The following is a 22,896-nucleotide window of genomic DNA, read 5'->3' as shown; positions in this document are numbered from 1 at the left end:
GGTAGAGTACATTCCTGTATCTACATTTTTTAACCTTTGGCTTTCAGTACAAAAACTGAATTTCCTTGAATTAGAAGAGGTTTAATTACAGGAAAAAAAGTTTCAAAATTACTAAGTACATTTTCCTCCCTCATTCAAGAAGTATTTTATAAAAAGTACACATGTTAAAAAAAGTAGAAGTTGACAGAGTCACTGGATCTTGATGCCTCATACTGGGCAAGCAACTAATTGCTCTGTTAAAACGTTAGGTTATTTTGTGTTAGTAACTTCAATTCAAAGAACATTACAACATCATATGAGAGCCCTGGAATCCTTCTAGGAGAAACTATGGCAAATTATAAAGTCTGTCTTCATTTCTTTAAGAAAAAAAGCAATCTGAAAGCTCAGCTCCTGCTGGCTCGTGTGGAATTTTGTGTAAAACTGACTAGTCTAAAAGAGATACAACATCCACAGCTCCAAAGCTCCTGAAGTTTATCATAAGTGATTAAGTCAGGTAGAAAAAACCCACCTCTAACTATAAATCTACTGAAGATCTTAAAAAGATATTAAAACTCTTTCTAGGAGGCAAACTGTAGTAGAAAAAGGCAGTACTTAATTTAGATTTCAGCTCTGCAATTTCAACTAATAGCTCTACAGTCTTTCAAATAATCCACAAGCATCCAATTAATTGATAACATATGTTTAAAATCTGTAGTGTAATGCTACTCAATCATTCCTGAATGTCGCCCTCAAAGAGTAGAGTCTTAGGTAGATCCCTCTTTGTTAATGAGGTGTTTATAACTCAACTTAAATTTGTCATTAAACAACTGGGCATTTATCAATCACAGCTTCCCGAAAGAAGCTGAGGTCCCTGTTGAGGGGTGACTGAAAACAATAATTTATCTTGCCAGAAGGTGGCAGTGATGATACCATCCCTACACGAATTAATCAGTAGCAGTTTTACATATAGAAGATTTTAGGTCTCTAATCATAAGAAAAATAACATTGTAGAATTGCACTTTTACTATTCTTTTTTCAAGACACTGGACATTTTCTTTATGGGAAATGTAATCTCTTGCAAACTATAGCCACCTTTGTAGAGGTTGTAAGAGATATTACATTCAGCAAGACATAGAACAACATTTCACTAAATCCATTAACCATTTCTTCAACATAGATGTACAACAGTGGCACCTAAAATGCATTAATGAGGCTTATCAGGTCCATTAAAGTTTATACCCCACCACACTCCTTGCCTATAGGTGCAGGAGCTCTATTTAAGCTCAGTCCAGACCACACACTCCTTTCCTGATTTATTCTACTGCAATGCTGACCCTTAGTCCATCAGAGCTATGTTCCTATAGACACAGTTGATCTGGATCTTTGCCCAAGAACTGATGTTTGCCTTAGCCTAGGGCCTACTAACAGGCTGTGATACACATCCGTTACTGTTTATGACTGCCCTACTAATGGTCTTCATCTCAGACCTGACTCACCAGGAGCCTTAGCTAACACCAGTTACTTTGGGGGTCACAGCAGCTAACAAAGCCCTAGCCAACACTATGCTCCACTCCTGGCTTCACTCCAGGAGAAACTGGCCTTCAGTGCTCCCTAACACAGCACTAGGCTTTACAAAAACACAATGTACTATCATTTCTTACTTTTTTTTCCATAGCTTAGAATAGAAAGGTCACTAAGTGACTATTGAAACAACTGTTCACATTACTACAATTAATTTACACTCTGAAGTCTTTGAAAACCATTCCCATCTTTAGTAAAAACACCAAAGACACACACACACAAACAACAGTAGAATTAATCTTACAACCAAAAGTAAAGAGGCTTCACAAATAAAAGAAACTTGCCCTGGCCACCCAACTGTTTTAAATAGGAATTCACTCATTGGCTTGCGCATCTCAAACACAAATGGTAATTTGCGCAGCAAGGCAAAGGCTTTTTTATTTTATTATTAAAATAGCTTAGTGCAACACTGCAATACAACAGAATGTAGCAGTAATAGAGTAGCAAAATCTTAGTGCAACTCTGTAACACAACAGAATGTAGCAGTAAAAGAGTAGCAAAACCCCAGGCTGCAGCAATAGAGAACTTGCTGAAATACAACAGCTGTGAGCTCAGAAACGAAAAAAAGCCACTTACCTGCAGAACACCTGAGGTATGCAGGGATCTCCAGCAATGTCTCCTTGCCTGCACTGCCAACCCTTAAATGAAGCCTGGAAGGGGTGGATCCTGCTCCATCCTTTCTGTTCACTCAGGTGCATTGCATTCAGCTGAGCTCCCAGGTTGGCCCTGCCTTCCCACCAGGTGCTCCATCACTGCTTCAAGCTGCGGCTCAGCATTTCTGCATCCCTTAAGCTTAGTTAAATCCCTTTTCTGTTCCTGAAGAATGTCTAAAGTTGCATGTGGTAACAAAGTTCTTAAATTCTGTCTGCTGTCTACTGAACGTATCACAGACATATTTTTAATGGGAAAAATCACTTATTTTTAAGCACACACTTTCACCGTTTCTATTAATTTCTGCTTACTTCCAATCTGCCACCGGATGTGAAAGCTTATGTACAGATAAAAGAACCAAGTGCTGGCGTAAGTGGGAGAAAAGATCATTAAACTTCATCGGAGCGGGCAATTTAGTTCAGAATAACTCGTGCATAAATAAATTCTGATTCAGAGCGTTCATTAAGAGCAATGGACCCAGCCATGGAGCGGTCACTCAGCTCTGGAGCCGCCGCTCTCTGAGGGGCTCCGGCGTGGCCGTAGTTGCCTCAGCAACAGCGCCACAGAGCTCCGCGCCTTCCCGCCTCCCCTCGATGCTGGCGCTTGGCTGCGATTGGCTTCTCGCTCCTCGAGGGCGAGGCTACACGAGCACGTCCGGGTCATCCCTTGTGTAGGGGAAGTGCGCGTGTCGCTGCCGTAGCGCGGTGGAGGTCGGCGGTTCGGTGGAACTCGGCGGTTGGCGGCGTTGCCATCGCCATCATGTCGCGGGGCTCCATTGAGATCCCGCTGCGGGACACTGATGAAGTGAGTCGGGGCCGGGAGGCGGAGGCGCGGCCTGCTCCTGGGGCGGGAGGGCTCGGTGCGGCTCGCTGTGGCCCTCAGAGGGTGCAGCCGCTGGGAGCGTCCGGGTGCTTTGCCCGGTGTCTCTGTCCGGTGTCCTTCGTGTGGCGGTGAGGAGGCAGGACGAGCCGTTTGCTCTCCCACAGTGTTCGTTTATTATGCACAAGCTGCTTGGACCTACTTCAACAAGTTTCACTGCAACTGCTGTAGTGTTTATGTATGTCATAGCCTGTTTGTAGGCCCTAGGATAAGGCAGAGATGAGTTCTGGGGCAAACAGACATATATACTGCTGTGTTCTCTGTGCGTTACACGTGAGAGGAGTTGTTGTTCGCTGATAGCAACTTCAGCTGTGTGTGCCAGCTCAGTGCTTTTCAAGCTGTGATTAAGAATGACTTGAGTCCTGAAGTTCTGGGTTAATCACTAAGGACTTCTGTAATATACCATTTTGTAATCAAATCCTATTACAGTTGAAGGCCTTATAAACTGAGTGGCTCTAACTCAGTCTTGGGGATGGGAGTCCCTGTGTAGATAATAGGACAGAGCTGGTTATAACAGCTGCACGGCTTTCACACTGTGAAGCTGAGTAGTGATGTGGATGGTTAGTATCACACAGTGCAAGATAATAGCTGAGAGGTCAGGCTCTTAAATGGTGTTAGGCCTTAAATGGACATTCCACTGTGAGACCATTTGTTCCTTTTTCTTCATTTTTTCATATCAGAAGTGTTAGACCCACTTGGTGAAGTTGTGCTTATTAAATAATGATCTCATGGTGAGAAGTTCTTGACATCAACCTCCTCTAGTTGCAGGTGTCTGTGTTCATTGCAGGGGAACTGGACTTGATGACCTTAATGGTTCTTGCTAACTCAGATGATTCTATGATTCTGTCTTTTGCTCATTATGACTGTAGTTATTAGTGATCAGAAATATATTCTCTGTCATGTTTGCCACTTCAATAACTTCCTCATTAATTTGGGCATAGAGGAAAACTGTAGCATTCTTAGATGTGTCTTAGAAATGGATTCTGTAATAGCCCATTCCTTGGATCATTTTAACTGTGTCATAGATCTTTCTTTTACCTGTAGGATGTGGTTTAAGAGCAGAGCAACTCTTGCAGGGGTGTACATGGAGGCAAGTTGGTTAGTTGATTGTTAGCTGAAGTGTGAACTTCCAGAGCCTGACATGAATGGTGGAAAAAAGTTAAATTAGTAACTTCTCTCTGACCACTATCCCGAACACGAGGCTCAGATGCTTGTGAGAGGCCAGCGATTTAGTACTTTTCAGAATAAAAAACATCATTACTTCTTTCTCCACTACTTTGTTTAAATAGAATTGTTTGTTTTGTGTGCTGAAACGTCCAGCTTGCTTTGAGCTCAATGATAAATAACACTGTTAAAACTTTATGAGTAAAAGATCTGCGCTGTTTGGTTGTAGGTTATTGAGCTTGACTTCGATCAATTACCTGAGGGTGATGAAGTTATAAGTATACTGAAACAGGAGCACACACAACTGCACATATGGATTGCCTTGGCGGTGAGTATATGCTCAACGGTGTATTCAAATAATCAAAGAATTCCACTTACTTTTCTGACTGGGGATAACTGAATTAAACTGGAACTTAATTTGACTGTTTGGTAGCAGGTTCAAAGCAGGTACTTCTGAACTGATGTGTTAACATTTTTAACTTTGTCTTTTCTTATGGAACAAAGCTGCTTGATCCCCACTCTCCTGAGTTGCTTTTTTTGTTGTTGTTGTTTTTTCCATAGTTTTACCATTTTGCGTCTTTGATTATGTACTTCGTTAAAAAAAAATGGAGCGTGTTATTTATGCTGATGAAAGCACAAGGAAGTATGCGAAAGTACAAAAGTTCAGAGCTGCTCATTTATTATAAATAGTTATAAGACTTCTGAAAAACTTGAGATGATGATAGAAAAAATATTGCTAACATCAGAATGTCTTTGATTTATTGATTTATTTATGTGGCTTATGGAACTGTCCATTAAAATCATGTATGTTTTACAGCTGGAATATTACAAACAAGGAAAAACAGAAGACTTTGTAAAGCTGTTGGAAGCTGCACGCATAGATGGGAACTTGGACTATAGAGATCATGAAAAAGATCAAATGACATGTCTGGATACTCTGGCAGCATATTATGTACAGCAGGCTCGAAAGGAGAAGAACAAGGATAACAAGAAGGAGCTCATTACACAAGCTACCTTATTATATACTATGGCTGACAAAATCATCATGTATGATCAGGTAAAAAGAATCTGTAAAAACCATGTTTGTAAAATTGTTAATGATTCTTTTTAGTTGAATTTCAGCATATTTTCTGCGTGAATTCGAAAAGATCTTCTAAAGAAAGCAAATATTGATTCACTAAAGGGAAAGTAAAAAATGCTTTTAACTCTGGCATAAAACTTGAAAATATCTGAAATGAGTGTGTGGTGCTGCCAGGAATAATTAGTTACCTCTAGCTGGGGACACCTAATAGAACTATATACGCCAACTTCTGTGGGTTTGGGAAGGCAAGGTTGGTTGTTATTCTTTTGCTTGATTATGTGAACTTTGAGACGTTTATCATCTGTTTAAACACACTTTTTGATTTTGCTTATCCTGATGCAAGAGAAATAAATTAATCATTGAAAAAGTGCTATTGCACAGCCAGATAATCTCTCCCATAGTCTTATCTTCGTACTTTATGAAGATAAATGTTGCAAATATTTTGTCTTCTTTATCTAGAATCACTTGCTGGGAAGAGCTTGTTTTTGTCTGCTCGAAGGTGATAAGATGGACCAGGCTGATGCTCAGTTCCATTTTGTGCTTAACCAGTCTCCAAATAATATTCCAGCCCTTCTTGGTATGAGTTTATGGATGTTTGTGTTAAAACACACACACACACACACACAAAAAAAAAAAAGCCAACAAAAAAAACCCACCCTGATTTCTCTACTTGAGTTTTGGATTGAGTTATGTGCTTAGGAAAGTGATATGTATGTAAGCAGAGAGAGAAAGAAGGGAATGAAGAAGTAGGAGCTTTTGACCAGAAGTACGTTATAGATATTTATTTTTCTTTATTCTCTAATTAATTTATTCTTAGTAAATGTCTTTATTCTGCACTAGGAAAGAATTAAGTTTAAGCGGGAAGCCAGGAAAGTGTAAACTGAATGTATTCCATTGTCATTTTATATTTGACATCATCAAAGATACCAAAACAGCTGCGGCTGTCTGAATTTTCTGTTAGTTTTTTATTGGTGGCTTTTGAACACTGGTACAACATAAGTTCAGTAAATGATACTTGTTTGGTGATTTACAACAGCTTTGGTTTTGTTTCTCATTTCTTTGTAACTGATAGATATGTTTTAACAGGTAAAGCATGCATTTCTTTCAACAAGAAAGATTATAGAGGAGCCCTTGCATACTACAAGAAAGCACTGCGTACCAATCCAGGCTGTCCAGGTAAGACAGAAACCATTTGGTAGTGGAAGCATCTGACTCAGATCTTCCTAATTCAAGTATCATTATACTTGAATTATATATATACAATACATTATATATATATATATATACATTAAACATTATTTGTGTTCTATAGCGGTCCAAAAGATCCATCCCAGAGCTAGCACCAAAAAAAACCTTCATCCTCTTTGCAGAGTTGAGATATTTGTTGACCTGTGTGCAACTTAATTGTTAGAAAAAGAAATCTTGTTGAGGAAGATGCTTATATTATTTTTCCCCACTTATTACCTTCTGCAGCTGTTAGAGAATGAGAAGTTGTGTATTAAAATTGTGTGGAACAGGGAAGAAAGTACTGTTCAAGACTACAAGCTCCTAAATAAGGATTAAGGGAATTATGTCAGTGCATTAACATTAATAATGAAGCAACATGAAATGTAGAATTCTACTCCTACTCTATGATAAGAGTTTTTATTGTGTTGTATAGTTTTCTTAATGCAGAAATCTGGAAAAGCTGTAAAAGCGATGCATGTGCCTTAGAAATGGTAGTAAAAAATATTTACATTAGGATCATATATGATCTGAAATCTTCTGAGGGTTCTGATGTGCTTTTTGAAAATATATCTGAAGAAGGTTTCTGGAAAGCTGATGTACGTTATGCAGTCTGGCTTAGTATAAGAATCACTGCTGCTGAATAAGTCTAGAAATGTAAGCCATGCTTTGAAACTAATATATTTTATTCTCACTGTATGTAAATGTCTCTGTATTTGTAGTCCTGAAAGAGCAGGACAATGTAAATGCTCTGTGTTAGCTTGTCTGTACAGATCATTAGAGGATGATAAAACAGCATCTTGCTAGCAGTGAACCAGTTGTTTGAAGTGTAATGCCTAGCACGCTCATTAATTAAATTGTTTTGTGAAGGCCTTCTAGTCTCAGGTGAACTTTAACTTGCCCAAAACACTTGCAGCCTTTTCATCTGACAATTTTTTCACGTCTTTCTTATTTTTTGTTACATTTCCATAGAAGTAATATTATATTTGATTATTTTTTGAGTATTTTGGAGATGTATGCCAATCTGGAGAAATCTTACGAAGAAACCTAGAAAAGTTAACTTTGCTACCTGCTGAGGGAGGCTGTCCTTTAAAACAACAGATCATTAGAAGGCTTTTCAGGTTTTAAAAAAGTATTTCTGCTCAGTATGTTTTAAAAAAATAAAAAAGTTGTTGCAATTTTGGGATTCTGAATGGTGTCACCTTGTTCTGCAGCTGAGGTTCGGTTAGGTATGGGTCATTGCTTTGTGAAACTGAACAAGTTGGAAAAAGCTCGCTTGGCATTCAGCAGAGCTCTGGAGCTAAATTCAAAATGCGTGGGAGCTTTGGTTGGACTGGCTGTCCTGGAACTCAATAATAAAGAGGTGGGTCTGACTTAACTATAAGCCCTACTCACTTGAAATGGGAAAGTTTTTATCATTTGAGGGGCACTCCAGGTTTTCAGTGAGGTACTAAAACGTGTGATTAAATAATTTCAGCCTGTGTTATGTTGAATGATATTACAGGTTTGTACTTGTAGTACGCACTAATAAGTTTCTTTTAGTTAAAAAGTCAATTGTGTTGCTTATAGAGGTGCTTCTCAAAGCACAGAAAGTCCCAGATGAGATGTTTGAACACGCATCTAGTAAGGAAGTGATGCTTTTAAAGATCTTTAATGAGCAATAGTTACATATCTGATAGCCAGCCTTACTTAATGAAGTTTCAAATGTACGAGAACGTGAGTTTGTTCTCAAGATGATCTGAAAGTTCCCAAATACTTGGAGACCTCGTTTGAGATGACATATCCAGAGCATCAGGATTTTTTTTTCTGAAAGAGCATCTGCTAGCAGGAAAATCATGGTCCTAGGAGATTTGTCCCAGGCTTCCAAGGCTTTATGGAAAATAACCTTTCATACAACTGTGCAAGTTGTGCTCAAGTTAACTTGGAACATACACTGCGTAATGTACCAAGGAATCAACAAGAACAAATCTTAACTAGGCTGGTGAAATCGAAGTAGCAGCCATACCTCTCTAGATGTTGTATCAGTAGAAAACCATACTGTCATAAAACTTGAGATTGTAAGATCTGAGATGGCCAATCTATGCTAAGAAAGTTATCAGTGGAAGATGGGACCTTTAAGGCTTGAAATAAATAAATAAGCAAATAAATTACCAGCCTCTCTTGCCTAATTTTTTGTTGCTAAAATTTAATACTGTTCCAGTATTGCTTTCTGGAGAGCACACAGCTGTCTAGGAAAGAACTTTTTTTAGTACAGAATATCTGAAAATGACTTAGTTTACAAAGTCATGGGAAAAAATTATTGTAGACTTCCATGAATAATTTGAGTAAATGTGACTCTGAGAGCTTTTTTTTTTTTTCCCCATGAAGCTCCAGGGACGACCAAAAAACATTCTAAGATCAGATCATAACAAATAATTCTGTGGGCAAGACACTGATGAAATCTGCTATTTTAAATGCTTTATTCCCTGGAAATTTATTAAATCTTTTGACTTAAGTTCCCTTAAACTTTGCAAAGCTGTGATTAGAAACTGACCCACTCAAATACATTATTTTTTTTCTAAGGAATGTATCATATGTTCTTTACCTCTGTTTCCACAACTTGCACTGCAATGTTAGCGTAACGTTAGAGTTGACAGTGATTTCAAGGTACAAACTTCTAATTGATTTCTCCCATGTTTAGGTATTGGCAATGTTTCTCCATCCTTGCAGATGTTATGAGGTCAAATGAGGGTTGAGATGGCACTGTGTTCACACTGGAGTTTGTCGTCTCTCTGGTTTTATTTCATGGCAGTGCCTAGGAGCTTTGAGACCTCTGCCCATCTGCTGAGTTTATTTGAAACAACATGAGATCCAAATTACTGGAAAAATCAGGCTTAATATGATTATAAAGCCTTTTTGGCCTTTGAAAGTTAAGCAAGAATGATTCCATATCTCCATAGCCAGTCTATATTTTTGTGATAATACTGGGCAGATACTGCCATGAAATTTGTTTATCTGCCTGTTGGACTTCAATTTTTATGAGATTGAGACATAAGTTTATTACTAGATTATTATTACTAGATAAATTTTATTTTATTCTTAAATACCTACAAATTTAAGATCTTATGCTTGTGATATGTATCTCAGCAACATCCCCCAAAAAATGGCATTTACTGTATCAGTTTTGAACTTGTCATCAAGTCAAACGTGCACTCATGGAAAGCTTTATTTAAACAGTTAGGTCTCTGTATAAAAAAGTATGTTTTTAGAGTAATATCACTAAGTCAAACTTCTGCCATTTTTTAAATTAGATCTTATTTCAGTAGTTCTTATTTCAGTATTGGAAGTTCTTCTTCAGAATTTGAACATGACAATATTTTCACTTCTTTGCTTAATGAATCATTCAAAGGGTTGAGACTGAAACCAAGCAAGATCTAGAGATATTGAAGAGTAGAAGGAAGGCTATCAGAGATGTGCAACTGAAATGCCAAAGGACACTAAGGCTACATGAATTTTTTTTTGTTATTCCCTAGAAAGTAACACTTTGTTTTTCTTTATTGTTGTTGTTTGCTTGTTTCTTTTTTTCCTCTTCCACGCCACATCTGGTGGTTTCATTTTTTGTTTCTGATCTTTATGCTGCTGGCAACTTAATTTCTATTTTTTCTGATAGCCTATCACACAACTGTGTTAGAGGTCCTGTGGCAGTGTGAACCAACGAGTAGTTTTTAGAATCTTTATAAGATAAAGCTATTGAGATGCTGCTGATACCTCTGAATGTTTCATTTAGGCTGATTCCATCAAGAATGGTGTCCAGCTCCTCTCTAGGGCTTATACAATTGATCCCAGTAATCCAATGGTGCTGAATCACTTGGCTAATCACTTCTTCTTCAAGAAGGTAAGTTAGTGGTCTGTGGAATATTACAGTCAAATACTTAATAACCTCTGAGCAGAAGGGATTCCGGTGTTGGATTTGATCTCATTTCATCAGACTAGGTGGTACAGAATATAGATGATAGTATATAGATGAATATGCATTAAGTTTTTAACTTAATTTTTGATCAGCTTTTCTTAGGGAGGTCAAAAATAGTATATTCATTTCTTAAATCAAGCTCACTTATATCTCCTGAAGGGATTTCCATTTTTTTGTTGTTTGTTTTTCCTTCTCCCTTCTGGGTTTTGAAACATGCAAAAGATAAGTATTAAAGAGAGAACAGGAACCTCTAAAACTGAATTTGTTGTTATTTAGTAAATGGTATGGCTAAAGCTTTCCTTTATTTGCTGTGTATTCTTGTGTAAACAATAAATGACTTGACTAAATAAAATGAAGTCTTTCAAATTCATTTATTTAGGATTACGGGAAAGTACAACACTTGGCTCTTCATGCTTTTCATAATACCGAAGTTGAAGCAATGCAGGCAGAGAGTTGTTACCAGCTGGCTAGGTCTTTTCATGTACAGGTAGGACAACTTTTTAAAAGCCTCTCTTTAAGTTTTACACCTAAAATTCTTCTTTAAAATGTTCAGGAAAAGCTTACATGTGAAAGCACTACCTGCTCTTTCTTTAATTTTTGTTTAGGAAGATTATGATCAAGCTTTCCAATACTACTACCAAGCCACTCAGTTCGCCTCATCTTCTTTTGTACTTCCCTTTTTTGGATTGGGTCAAATGTACATTTATAGAGGGGACAAGGAGAATGCATCGCAATGCTTCGAAAAAGTTTTGAAAGCCTATCCTAACAATTATGAGACCATGAAAATCCTTGGATCTCTTTATGCAGCTTCAGAAGACCAGGAGAAACGGGATATTGCAAAGGTGAGTTGTGCTCCTGCCAGCATTGTGCTTTTAATACAAGAGTGTAACTTAGGGTACAGACTCTTTTTTTTCAAGTCTGATTTTCAAGACTTGAAAATCAGTTAATTGACTCTGAATATACAATATTTGCTGTCATGTGAGATCATCTTACCTGTGGAGAGCTACAACTTCTGAACAGAACTGGGGCTAGTCTCTGGATAAAACAGCATGAGAAATTCGGAGGAGCCCTAGCTTCACATTTACCTGCTTACTATTAAAAGGCAGAATGCTTCTCAAGTTTAGTAGTGATTTCCTGAAGATGTAAAGTTAGCTGGGATTTCCAGAAAACACTCATTATGAAAAAACAGTGTTAATGTGGTTTTGCTGTTTTCTTTGATAAAAATTTTTATTCATGTAGTTTTGGTTAAGGGTGTGCACGTACTATTAGCAGTCACTTTCTAGCTTCTTATATTGGTGTGACACTTAGTATTTTCCACATCTCTAAAACTTTTAAACCTGTATTACATTGCATTTGCCCAGGGGGGTTGTGGAGTCTCCTTCTCTGGAGATATTCAAGACCTGCCTGGATGCCTAATTCTGTGAGCTGGTGTAGGGAACCTGCTTTGGCAGGGGGTTTGGACTTGATGATCTCTGGAGGTCCCTTCCAACCCCTGATTCTGTAATTCTGCAAAGAAGAAGAAAGTAGTAAAGAAGAAAACTAGCAAATAACTTTGCTGTTTAGTTGAGTTCGAACATTTTCTGTGTCCACAAAAAAGTGTGATTATTTTCTGCTTTTTCTCAGGGACATCTAAAGAAGGTCACAGAACAATATCCTGATGATGTAGAGGCATGGATTGAGCTAGCCCAGATCCTAGAACAGACTGACATACAGGTAATTGATGATAAACACTGATTGAATGACATACATGCTTTTTATAAGAGCATGCAAAGCTCATTCTTCTCTTCCTTGCATCTGCTTTTTATTTGCACAGGGTGCGCTGTCAGCTTACGGTACAGCCACACGCATTCTGCAAGAGAAAGTACAGGCTGATGTCCCACCAGAGATTTTGAATAATGTGGGTGCTCTGCACTTCAGGCTGGGAAACTTAGGGGAAGCAAAGGTATGTAATTATTGAAAGTTTGAATTGAATTTTATGATCAACCAGAAGTTTTCCTCTAAGAACGTTCTGGACTGTTTTGTTCTTTTTCTCTTTTTATACTTTAGAAATATTTTTTGGCATCACTGGATCGTGCAAAAGCAGAAGCTGAACATGATGAGCATTATTACAATGCTATCTCTGTGACAACATCCTATAACCTTGCCAGACTGTATGAGGCGATGTGTGAATTCCACGAAGCGGAAAAGCTGTATAAAAACATTTTAAGAGAGCATCCTAATTATGTTGATTGTAAGAAACATTTGATATTTTAATTCCACAGTCTTATGTGAAAACACATAAAGTAAGTTAAATTTCACTGTTAGAAATTTGCAGTTTCTGCATCATCCTTGTGTGTGGAAGTCCATCTTTACATTGTGCATCTCGTCTTGAATAGAACATGAGAAGTGTCTTAAAGATTGCTTTTGAAGCGTATGTGTGACTAGTGTTCTTCATATTTGAGGCCACTTGAACCTGTTTGTTGATTGATTGCTTGTTGCTGTTTTCTTTATTTTTAGGCTACTTGCGCTTGGGTGCTATGGCTAGGGATAAAGGGAACTTTTATGAGGCTTCTGATTGGTTTAAGGAAGCACTTCAGATAAATCAGGTTTGTAACCCTTGAACTGCTCTAATTGAAAACACTTAACTCTAGCTTATTCTTTCAATTTTGTTTTCTTTCTGTTGTGGTTCTATATTGTTTGTTGACATGAACTAAGGAAAAGAGTGAGAACTGCTATAACCTGCTCTTCAAACTATTTATTTTTTTATTTTTAATATGGTATTTTATTTAACAAGAGTAGCATTTAATACCTGGTGAAGTAACCCTGTATGGGAAGATAGTGCCTTTGCAATTGACAGTAAACTTTTTCTCAGGACCATCCGGATGCTTGGTCTCTGATTGGTAACCTTCATTTGGCTAAACAAGAGTGGGGTCCAGGACAGAAAAAATTTGAAAGAATATTGAAGCAGCCTTCCACACAGAATGATACTTACTCCATGCTGGCTCTTGGCAATGTCTGGTTGCAGACACTACATCAGCCCACGAGGGACAGAGAAAAGGTAACGGGCATCCATCTGTTCCGTGTGTGTGATTTTACTTATTTAATTTTTGTTAGCTACTCAGTGTGCTTTTGTTTTTGCCTCTTGGGCATATTACAGTCCATAAAAATACTAGGTAGGTTTTTTAATACTTGATTATACCAATGAGTGAACAACTTTGATACTTCTCTCCACAGGAAAAACGTCATCAGGACCGTGCGTTAGCAATCTACAAGCAAGTACTCAGAAATGATCCAAAGAACTTGTATGCTGCTAATGGCATAGGTGAATGCTAGACTAGTTTTTCTTAAAATGTGGTTTATAGCATTTTTATGTTTTATACTTTAATACATGTAGAATTGTTTTTGCAGAGACTGCACATTATTTAGTGGAGCACGTGAAAGAATAGCTTTCATATGACAGCTATGTCAGTTTTTATTGGGAAACTTGATTCAGGCAATATTTTATTTTCTTTGGCAGGAGAACATAGTACATGAACTTGGAAGCTTACACTGTACATATTACTTTCCCCTTAGGAGCTGTCTTGGCGCATAAAGGATATTTCCGTGAAGCTCGTGATGTTTTTGCCCAAGTGAGAGAGGCAACAGCAGATATCAGTGATGTGTGGCTGAATTTGGCACATATCTATGTAGAACAGAAACAGTACATCAGTGCTGTGCAGATGGTAACATCTCTAAATTGAACTACATAATGTGTTGGGTTAGATGACTTCTGGATGGTTCTTAGCTGTCATTGACAGCTGCTAAGTTTATGAATAATATTTTAACAATTCATAAGTTTATTTCTTGCAATACTGTTTGCTGTCAAGTATAAATTTAAACTGCTAAATACTTTTTTTTTTAAGGTAGTGGAGTTAAAATACAGTTGGGTTTGAGTTTTAGTCTGGGAACTTTTTTTTGTCACAGAGGTTTCAGTTGGTGTAGTTAGTGTATGTGATTTACTTTCAGATGTTACTGAAATAGGTAAATGCAGTTTGCTGCTGGGATTGTTTTAATACCAACGCTTCCTAGTCTTATTTACGCAGTTGTTTGCAAGTACAGTTGGAGATGTTTGGAAAACTAACTGCCATGTTTACTCTTGCTGCACTTGCAACCACTGGGTAATTTATGTTGAGAGCTCTCTTGAGGTCACCTAGTTCAACCCACTCAAGCAAACTACCTTCCAAGTATCAACCCACACAACTTAAGTTAATCAGAAAGTGTACAAACAAGCTTAAAAAATATATTGGTCAAGATAGAAGCTCAGAAAAACTTTTTCCATTAAGTTTTATTCAACACTGAGTCTCAAAAATACTTAATTCAGAGCTATCCTAAAGCTTTTTTGTGATGGACCTCTTTAGCAGAGTCTGTGTTGATAGAACAAAGGGAAATGGTTTCATCATATCTAACCTAAATTTTTGAGCTTGAAGAAATCTTTTACAGTGAGGCCCTGGAGCGGGTTGCAGATGGATGTGGTTGACGCTCCATTCGCAGAGACTTTCAGTGCCAGGCTGGATAAGGCCCTGGGCAGCCAGGTGTGGCTGTGGTGTCTCTCTTCATTACAGAGGGGTTGGACTGGATGGCCTTCAGAGGTCCCTTCCTACTCTAAGGATTCTATGATAGTTACAAGGAGGAGATATTGGGCCTTTCATCTCTCAGTAATTTCTCTTCTCCAGTAAACTACTGTTAGAAGGATTTAGTTACATGGTCTGTTGGGGTCTGTTGTGTTAGAGTGGAGTCTGCCTTCAGGACCATCTCTGCTCTTACATGCCAAAAGCTTAATGAAACACTGAATTTTAGCAGTGCAGTGGGGAAACTTACCTTTTGATTTGTCAGAAAATATTGTACTTATTTGCTGATACATTTAGGTGAAGCTGCTTAGTAGAGATGTGTATATTCACTGTGATGTTTTATTATTCTCTGGATTCTGCTATACAGTTGGTGCAAGCTGTAGTCTGCAGTAGATAATACTGGACTCAAAGGGAGATGAGTTTAATACAGCAGCACAGCTTGGTGCAACATCAGATGTTGTAGTGAGTTCTCTACTGTAAAGCATTTAAATCTAAGGCAGACTTATGCCAAACACAAAATCTTTGACTATTAAAGTGAGTGAAATTGGACACTCAGCACCACGCAACCCATGAGTTCTGCATTACGGTACAAGGTATTATCTGTAGCTGAGCTGGAAGTAAAGGTTGCTTTGTATTTCTTGTTATTTTGGTGGTTTAGAAATTATGAAAGATTTCTTAGTAACATGGCAAACAAAAGTTACTTCTTAATGAAAAGCATGAGATTCATGATTGCTTGAAGCTTTACTCTGAGGCTGTAAAGTGTAAATTAACAGGAGTGCTTTTTTTGTTTGAAAGAAGATATAATGTAACCAGAAATAATCAGCTAGGTGGGCAGAAAATCTTAAAGGTGTGGTTTTATTTTGTAACTAATTGCATCATTTGTATGAAATTGCTACATTTCAATTAATTACATTTTCAATTTTTTAGTATAAATAAGAGGCAATAACTGAGAGTGCTCTTAAAATTCGTTTATTGGCCTTTGTAGATGGTACTTGCAAAGTATTCTATATTTAAACATCTATAGAGTCTCCCAGACTGCTCTGGTTTTCAGAAAAATCGAGTTGTTGCTATGGAATAGCAGGAAGGATTCTCTAATTAGTGAACAGAGCATCTCTTCATGTAGCAGAATATGCTGATTTAAAAAGAAAATCTGCACAACAAAAGGCACATTAACAGTAATACCTCCTAGGAATACAAACCTGCTGGAGTTAACTAACAAAAAACTTAACCATTAACCAACAAAAGAGTTAACCATTGACACCTCTTTTCTATTTCAGTATGAAAACTGCCTCAGAAAGTTCTATAAGCATCAGAACACTGAAGTATTGTTATATCTGGCCCGAGCACTCTTCAAATGTGGGAAATTACAGGAATGTAAGCAGACTTTGTTAAAGGTATGCAGAAAATATCATAGGTCCCAGAACAAAATGAGTGTGAACAGGTACATGTTTAGGTCTGTTTAAATTCAGTACTCATGAGTTGAAACACTGATGTTTATTCTCTTTATACCTCTGTTTACCTTATTTGTATACTTCTGTATCACACTGTAGCATGTCATAAAAACAGGCTTTTTATTTACAGGCCAGGCATGTTGCACCAAGTGATACAGTCCTCATGTTTAATGTGGCTTTAGTGCTACAAAGACTAGCTACCTCTGTCCTGAAAGATGAGAAAAGCAATCTGAAGGAGGTACTTAATGCTGTGAAAGAGCTGGAGCTAGCCCACAGGTAAAGATGATTTATTTCTCATCTTTGTACTATATTTCAGTTCCCTTGCAGTAAATGTGCAGTGTAGATCACAAATTCTGATTAGATGAGCAGTCATATCCAACAAAACTTTGTATTGCATTCTAGAGTTCCTAGCAGAAACTAGCTAGGGAGGAACTAGGTAGAAACTAACTATTGGGCCAGAAAATAGTAGGTGTTCAGGCTTTGCTCCAGAACTAGTTTTAATTGACCAGGTGGCAAATATGTATTTTTAGTGAGTTTTCTAATATGATTAGGAGGGACTTGTTCGTGGAAGAACATAGTTGAAAAAGCATTGTGAATTATTCTACGAATTTAATGCTTTTTTGAGGACTTCTTTCAAAGCATCTTGTAAATCTTTGGATGTAGATCTCAAAATCAAGTCTAATGACTACTAGTTCTTTCTGGATTATTGTTCACCTTTGGAGTACTTCTAGAGTGTCTTACATTTGGGAACTCTGAATGTACTTGCATACTGCTGTATTAAAAGTGGATGCATACAAAAAGGCAAAAAATTGGTGAATGTCCTCTTCTGTTGAGTTTCATAGGATTTCAGCTTGGGAGCTAATGTTTACTTTTAAGACAGGATTGCAGTAAGTGTGTAACCAATACCACTTTTGCTCTTTGTTGTTTTTTTCCTCTAGGTACTTCAGTTACTTGAGTAAAGTGGGTGATAAGATGAGATTTGATCTGGCACTTGCTGCAACAGAAGCCAGGTAAGGAACGAATGCTTTCAGGAACTAAGGGGAATGCTTTTGTCTTGGTTTTTATATGTTTGTTTTCCAGAGTAAAACTGGTTTTCAATTGGATTTCAGCTGTCTTATTTTATACAACAGCAGAAATCCAAATACAGGGTAGCTCCCTGTTACTGTGTTGGTTGTTTTCCTTTCTTAATTTTCTAATATTTCCGTGCAATCCACAACTCTAAATATGTCTTCTGCCATCAGCTAAAACCTGTAAAATTTCTGCTGTATTAATGGCAGGTTTTCCATCAAGGGGAATGTGATAGTTTATTTAAAGATCTCTAGTTCTGCCTATTTTGACTTTAAAGATTATCTCAACAAACTTGCCTTTGTGGAGATTTAGGATAGCTTGTGGTGAGTATAGCGGGTCAGCTACTGAGACATGAAATACTTACGCTGTGCATGTCTAATCTGCTTTGAATTTTGTTCAGGGAAATGTTTGTACTTAAGTCTGTTAAAATGAGAAGCAGTAAGTTCTGAAGTTGCATATAACATATTGCAATTTACAGGTATATTTGCTTACTAGTAGGTGCCTTTGTTAACTCTGTAATCTCTCCTGGTCTTCTGTTGTACTAGTTCAGATATCTTACTTTTGTCACAAATACAGCATTCTGATGCATACCCTTTATAAAACTGTTTCTCCTTGTGGTATGTCTGCCACCTTCCTTTACTTGAAACCATTGCATGTTCTAGGCAATGCTCTGACTTACTGAGTCAAGCCCAGTATCACGTGGCTCGGGCACGTAAACAGGATGAAGAAGAGAGGGAGCTGCGTGCAAAGCAAGAACAAGAGAAGGAGCTGCTTCGTCAAAAACTACTTAAAGAACAGGTCTTGATCTGTTATGTTCTGTTAAATTTAAGGATAAATGTTTCTGTTGCTCTGTGAAGTTACTGGGTATTACTGAGTAAAGTAACAAGCAGAGACTTCTTAGTCATAGTAAGTGCTAGCAAAAAAAAAAATAAAAATTAATTACCAGGTGATATTCTTCCCCATAGCCTTACAAATACAGTTTTATAGTGTAATCCAGGTATTGCCTTTTAAAAGCTTTCCCATCAAAATTCTGCACTGATGGGCTGGATGAGGGAGCCCTTGAGAAAACTAAAATGAAAAAGGTCTTTTGCCTGCTCTAGTATAGATGTTGTACAAGACCTTTTTGTGACACATGGACCTCGTGCTGTAACAGATTTGTAAAAATCAGTGCTGTAGTTTCTTGTCAACAGATACCTTGAACACCTGTTAATGTAATAGTACAAATACAACAGTAATGGTAATTTTTCTCTCTGCTTCAGGAAGAGAAGCGCCTAAGAGAAAAAGAAGAACAGAAGAAACTTTTGGAACAAAGAGCTCAATATGTGGAGAAGACAAAGAATATTTTGATGTTCACTGGTGAAGTAGAAGGATCAAAGGAGAAAAAACGTGGTGGTGGAGGAGGCAGGGTAGAACAGAATTTCTTTAACTTCCTCTTTCTCTTTCCCTTTAATAAATGTTATCTCAGGATAACATCAAGCATGTAGAGTTTTAATTTCAAGCCACTTAACCACTTTTGCATGAAGTGGTGCAGATTTAATACTCCAGTGTAGAAACTGAAAGCTAATGCTTAAGTTCTGACCAAGGTGGCATTACTAAAATCTGTTCTTCTTGATGTTTAAAATAACCAGAGTTTACTAAGTGTAAATTTTGAACTAGCTTCATGCACTCTTACCTGATATCATTAAGAGAAAGTTGTCACAAGACGGGCTGCGTTTTCATGTCGTGAAAAATATTTTCATGCAGAGCTTCACTTTTGACTTGCTACTTACTATTGATTTGTTGATTTTAACTTGAAGATAAATAGTAGGCTATATTGTGGGGTTTTTATATTATCTGTTACAGCGTTCCAAAAAAGGAGCAGGGGAATTTGATGAGTTTGTCAATGATGACAGCGATGAAGATTTGCCCATGTCTAGAAAGAAAAAGAAGAGAAAGGGCAGTGGTAGTGAACAAGATGGGGAAGAAGAAGAAGGGGAGAGAAAGAAGAAGAAGAGGAGGAGGTAACTGGTATTTTAATGTCAGACTTTCTTGAGGAAATGATATGGTTGTTAATTATATTCTCTTGCAGTTATTCACATAAAAAAGCTTAAAAAATGAACAGTTGTTAAGAGGTTAGTGTGTGTGTTAGGAAGTGTTGTAATGGGTATTTTTAAATAAATTAAATTATAATAAATAAATTTAAATTACAGAACTTCTATGAAGAAGTATGAATAATATTTCTCAGCTGTATTTTTGACTGGTATTTTTTTTGCACTTTTTAAGTCTTTTTTTCAGTTATATACTTGGCATAATATAAAATATTATTCTGTTTAAGACCCCAGAAAGCTGATGAGGGTAGTGATGATGAAGAAAACGAAAATGGTCCAAGACCTAAAAAACGACGCCCACCCAAAGCAGAGAAAAAGAAGGCTGTAAGTTAACTGCTGAGTATTTTCTTTTTTTTCCTCTAAACACGCATTTAGTCTTAAGCACCACTGCATTCTACAGAGTTGTAAATGCTGAAAATTATAACAAAAGTAATTGTACCAAACTGCCTTTTGTCCTTCCTCCCTGTTGCTGTAGCTGCTTCAGTGTTGAACAGGATATTTCTGAAGCAATGTACAACAGTTGATAGAAAATGGAAAATTTGGATGGAATTACTTTAGAGTATCTCTTAGAAAGAAGCACGCCTGTTGTGCTTTTTAGATTTGTTTTAAATGCTCTAACCAGCCGTGTGAGTGAGCAGCTCTATTTTTTTTTCCTGCCCCTCAGCCCAAACCAGAACGTCTGCCTCCTTCAATGAAAGGGAAGATCAAATCAAAAGCCATAATTTCATCTAGTGATGATTCATCTGATGAGGATAAACTGAAGATTGCTGATGATGGGTAAGAATTGTTGCTCACTACTGAAACACTAAAGTTTCAATGCATGCTTTTGAGAGAAATGACATTGTTCATAATAGTGAGATAAAGAGAAGTGTTTTGTTGTACTCTAAACATTACCTTCCATTACTAATTATTCCACTGCCTTTTTCAGTCAGATCATGTTCCTGAGATCCTAGTATCCTAATTGGATTGTTGTCTTTTTTTTTTTTTTTTTCTCTTGTACAGACATGCCAGGAATAGCAACAGCGATTCGGATGATGGGGAACAGCAGCACAGCAAACGCATTGTTTCTGATAGTGATTCTGATAACAGAAACAAATCTGGTAGTGAGGCAGGCAGTCCGAGGAGGTCCAGTGTCCACCCATCCGAAGAAGATTCTGACAGTGACAGGTCAGCCAGGAAAAGGAGACGGTCAGATTCGGAGCAGTCTGACAATGAGTCTGTGCAGTCAGGAAGAAGTCGTTCGGGTGGTTCAGATAATGAATCTCGCCCGGCTTCTCGCAGTGCTGACTCAGACAGAGATTCTGAGAGAGGATCTGATAACGAGGGTTCTGGCAGAGGATCTGGTAATGAATCTGAACCAGAAGGATCCAATAATGAGGGGTCCGAAGGGGGTTCGGATGACAGTGATTAGATCTTAAGTTACATCTTTTTAAATGTTCATGTAAATATATTTCAGTTGTAGAGAAAATCCAATTTTTGTATTTGAAAACTTCCAGGGAAAAGCATCCAATGTTTTAGTAAACTCTCGTGAGACCTTCCTGTGATTCTTTCTATTAGCAACTAATGGATGTTTCTCTAAGTTGGCTTACGGTGTACTCTTAAATCGGAACTGCTGTAGATGAAGAACAGAAACCCTGTATTATAGGCAGCATACCCGGGATGGAATGCATGTTAAAACTGTGGAACGTTAAATCTCAGTTTAGGTGGTTCTAGTGTGGCTAAAGTTTTGTTTTCTCTATTTATACATGCATAGATTTCTTGAGACAGTGTTGCAATAAACTGTTCCTGCTAATTTGCTTGGACTGATTTATTTTAAGCCTTAAAAGGTATAAGCAGAAAATGTTTTGTTTGACAAAGGAATGTGTTTTGAGGAAGTAGTCTCCAAGTTCGTTTCAGCTTAAATACGTAGCTGTTGGAGTTGAGCTCTTTTGTATCCTGCATTCATGCATGACAACAACAGCGTGTGTTGTAAACTGCAGTGAGCAAAATTTCTCTTTACAATTGTCTTTGCCTAACATTTTTGAAAGATCATTCTTTTGCACCACTCTGGGGGAAAAAAATTCTTTCTGCCTTTGATCGTTGTCAAAGTCAGATGTTAGATCTTCACTAAGAGAAGAGCATGTGGATCTCGATAGTATATTACCATTGATTTTAATGGGTGGCATAGCATAAACTGTATCCCATTTTATTTTTACTATTTATTTTTCTTTTGGAAAGACCAGATTGTCACTACTGATAGTTAACATTAAGCACTAACTGAAAGTTAAGTTTCCCATGCTGCTATTTCTGGTCTGTTGTGAGCAGTAACTGTTCTCATTGTGTATGTTTTGCCATGTGTTTATGGGCTGTTGGTAACCATAGCAGATAAAGTAGAACGTAAAACAGTTGAGATATTTCTTTTACTGGCTCAATTTGATAATCAAATTTCTAGAAGTGATCTTAATTAAAATTAAAATGAGTGGTAATAATGCAGAATTAAAGAGTAGCTACCATGTTTGTTGGTTTAGAAGCAAAGCTGAATCTTAACTCAGTCTTATTGCTGAATCACTTAGGTAGAAGATATGCTGAGCTCACAAGACTGGCAGCCAGATAGCTTTGAAAGCATGAGCTTGAGGAAAACTTGGTGCCCTTAGAGGAAGTGTTCTCCTATCAAGAGGATCACAGCACAGGTCTTTACCTCTTTCAGATTCAGAAGGAAGCAGAGGACAGATGAGGTACATACCTATAATGCCAAACCAGTGCTTCACTTAATGAAACTAAAAGTGTGAGAAATTAGAGTTAACTAAAGAAAATTAGTAACAAAAGGAGCACTGGCAGCAATGGCAAGCATCTGAGATATACCAGCTTTTAGCAATAGGAAGGAAAAAAACATACAGAACTTAAGTTTCTAAGAGCACATGGTTACTGCTGATTCAGATACATCTCCACTGTTATAGCCTGCACTACTGTGCTATTAATTGTCTTCCATTTGACAGATCTGATGGTCTTGATTTGGTGGTGAATGTTGCAAACTTATTCTCTGTGTGTGTGTGCGCGCACACATGCTAAGAAGGTCTTCAGATCTCACAGCCATTTGGAGAGAAATATGTTCACTAAGCGTACATTAAAAGATGTTTCCATACATACAGTATATGAGGAGGAAAAGCATTTTTTGCACAGTCGGTCTTATAAGGAGAAGTCATGTCTTGAAAAAGTT

At 37.5% G+C, this 22,896-nt stretch overlaps 2 protein-coding genes across 4 annotated transcripts in view; one reads left to right on the top strand and one right to left on the bottom strand.

Annotated features, from left to right (window-relative positions):
• IRAG1 (inositol 1,4,5-triphosphate receptor associated 1) overlaps nucleotides 1-2,822 on the bottom strand; it is a 76,259-nt gene extending 73,437 nt beyond the window's left edge. For both annotated transcript variants that reach the window (XM_015864014.3, XM_085548492.1), the window contains exon 1: nucleotides 2,137-2,822. The gene's annotated coding sequence lies outside the window, so the exon portion shown is untranslated. The remainder of the gene's footprint in view (nucleotides 1-2,136) is intronic.
• Nucleotides 2,823-2,867: 45 nt separating this feature from the next.
• On the top strand, nucleotides 2,868-21,492 carry CTR9 (CTR9 component of Paf1/RNA polymerase II complex). Of its 2 annotated transcripts, XM_015863978.3 has the most exons (25): nucleotides 2,868-3,015; nucleotides 4,484-4,582; nucleotides 5,072-5,311; nucleotides 5,795-5,912; nucleotides 6,422-6,511; nucleotides 7,774-7,922; nucleotides 10,326-10,433; nucleotides 10,888-10,995; nucleotides 11,114-11,350; nucleotides 12,132-12,221; nucleotides 12,322-12,450; nucleotides 12,555-12,738; nucleotides 13,005-13,093; nucleotides 13,360-13,545; nucleotides 13,722-13,809; nucleotides 14,061-14,209; nucleotides 16,372-16,488; nucleotides 16,676-16,821; nucleotides 17,484-17,555; nucleotides 18,276-18,411; nucleotides 18,873-19,019; nucleotides 19,456-19,613; nucleotides 19,928-20,024; nucleotides 20,365-20,477; nucleotides 20,703-21,492. In XM_015863978.3, the coding sequence occupies exons 1-25, from the start codon at nucleotides 2,971-2,973 to the stop codon at nucleotides 21,109-21,111; spliced, it is 3,504 nt and encodes a 1,167-aa protein (XP_015719464.1). In that variant the 5' UTR covers nucleotides 2,868-2,970; the 3' UTR covers nucleotides 21,112-21,492. The 2 variants fall into 2 exon arrangements, 1 of the variants encoding a protein (XP_015719464.1); XR_014946439.1 differs by lacking the exons at nucleotides 14,061-14,209; nucleotides 18,873-19,019; nucleotides 19,456-19,613; ... (1 more) ...; nucleotides 20,365-20,477; nucleotides 20,703-21,492 and having other exon boundaries at nucleotides 18,276-18,372.
• The last annotated feature ends 1,404 nt before the right edge of the window (nucleotides 21,493-22,896 follow it).

The sequence above is a fragment of the Coturnix japonica genome, chromosome 5, assembly GCF_054131305.1.
Source record: "Coturnix japonica strain WE chromosome 5, WE-NBRP24, whole genome shotgun sequence".
Lineage (NCBI taxonomy): Eukaryota > Metazoa > Chordata > Aves > Galliformes > Phasianidae > Coturnix > Coturnix japonica.
This window is presented reverse-complemented; position numbering and strand designations above follow the sequence as displayed.

Coding starts and splice junctions, on each gene's coding strand:
- CTR9 (XM_015863978.3), top strand. CDS start 2,971: ATGTCGCGGGGCTCCATTGAGATCCCGCTGCGGGACACTGATGAA. Junction 10,434..10,887: donor ATCACTTCTTCTTCAAGAAG/GTAAGTTAGTGG, acceptor TCATTTATTTAG/GATTACGGGAAAGTACAACA. Junction 11,351..12,131: donor AGAAACGGGATATTGCAAAG/GTGAGTTGTGCT, acceptor GCTTTTTCTCAG/GGACATCTAAAGAAGGTCAC.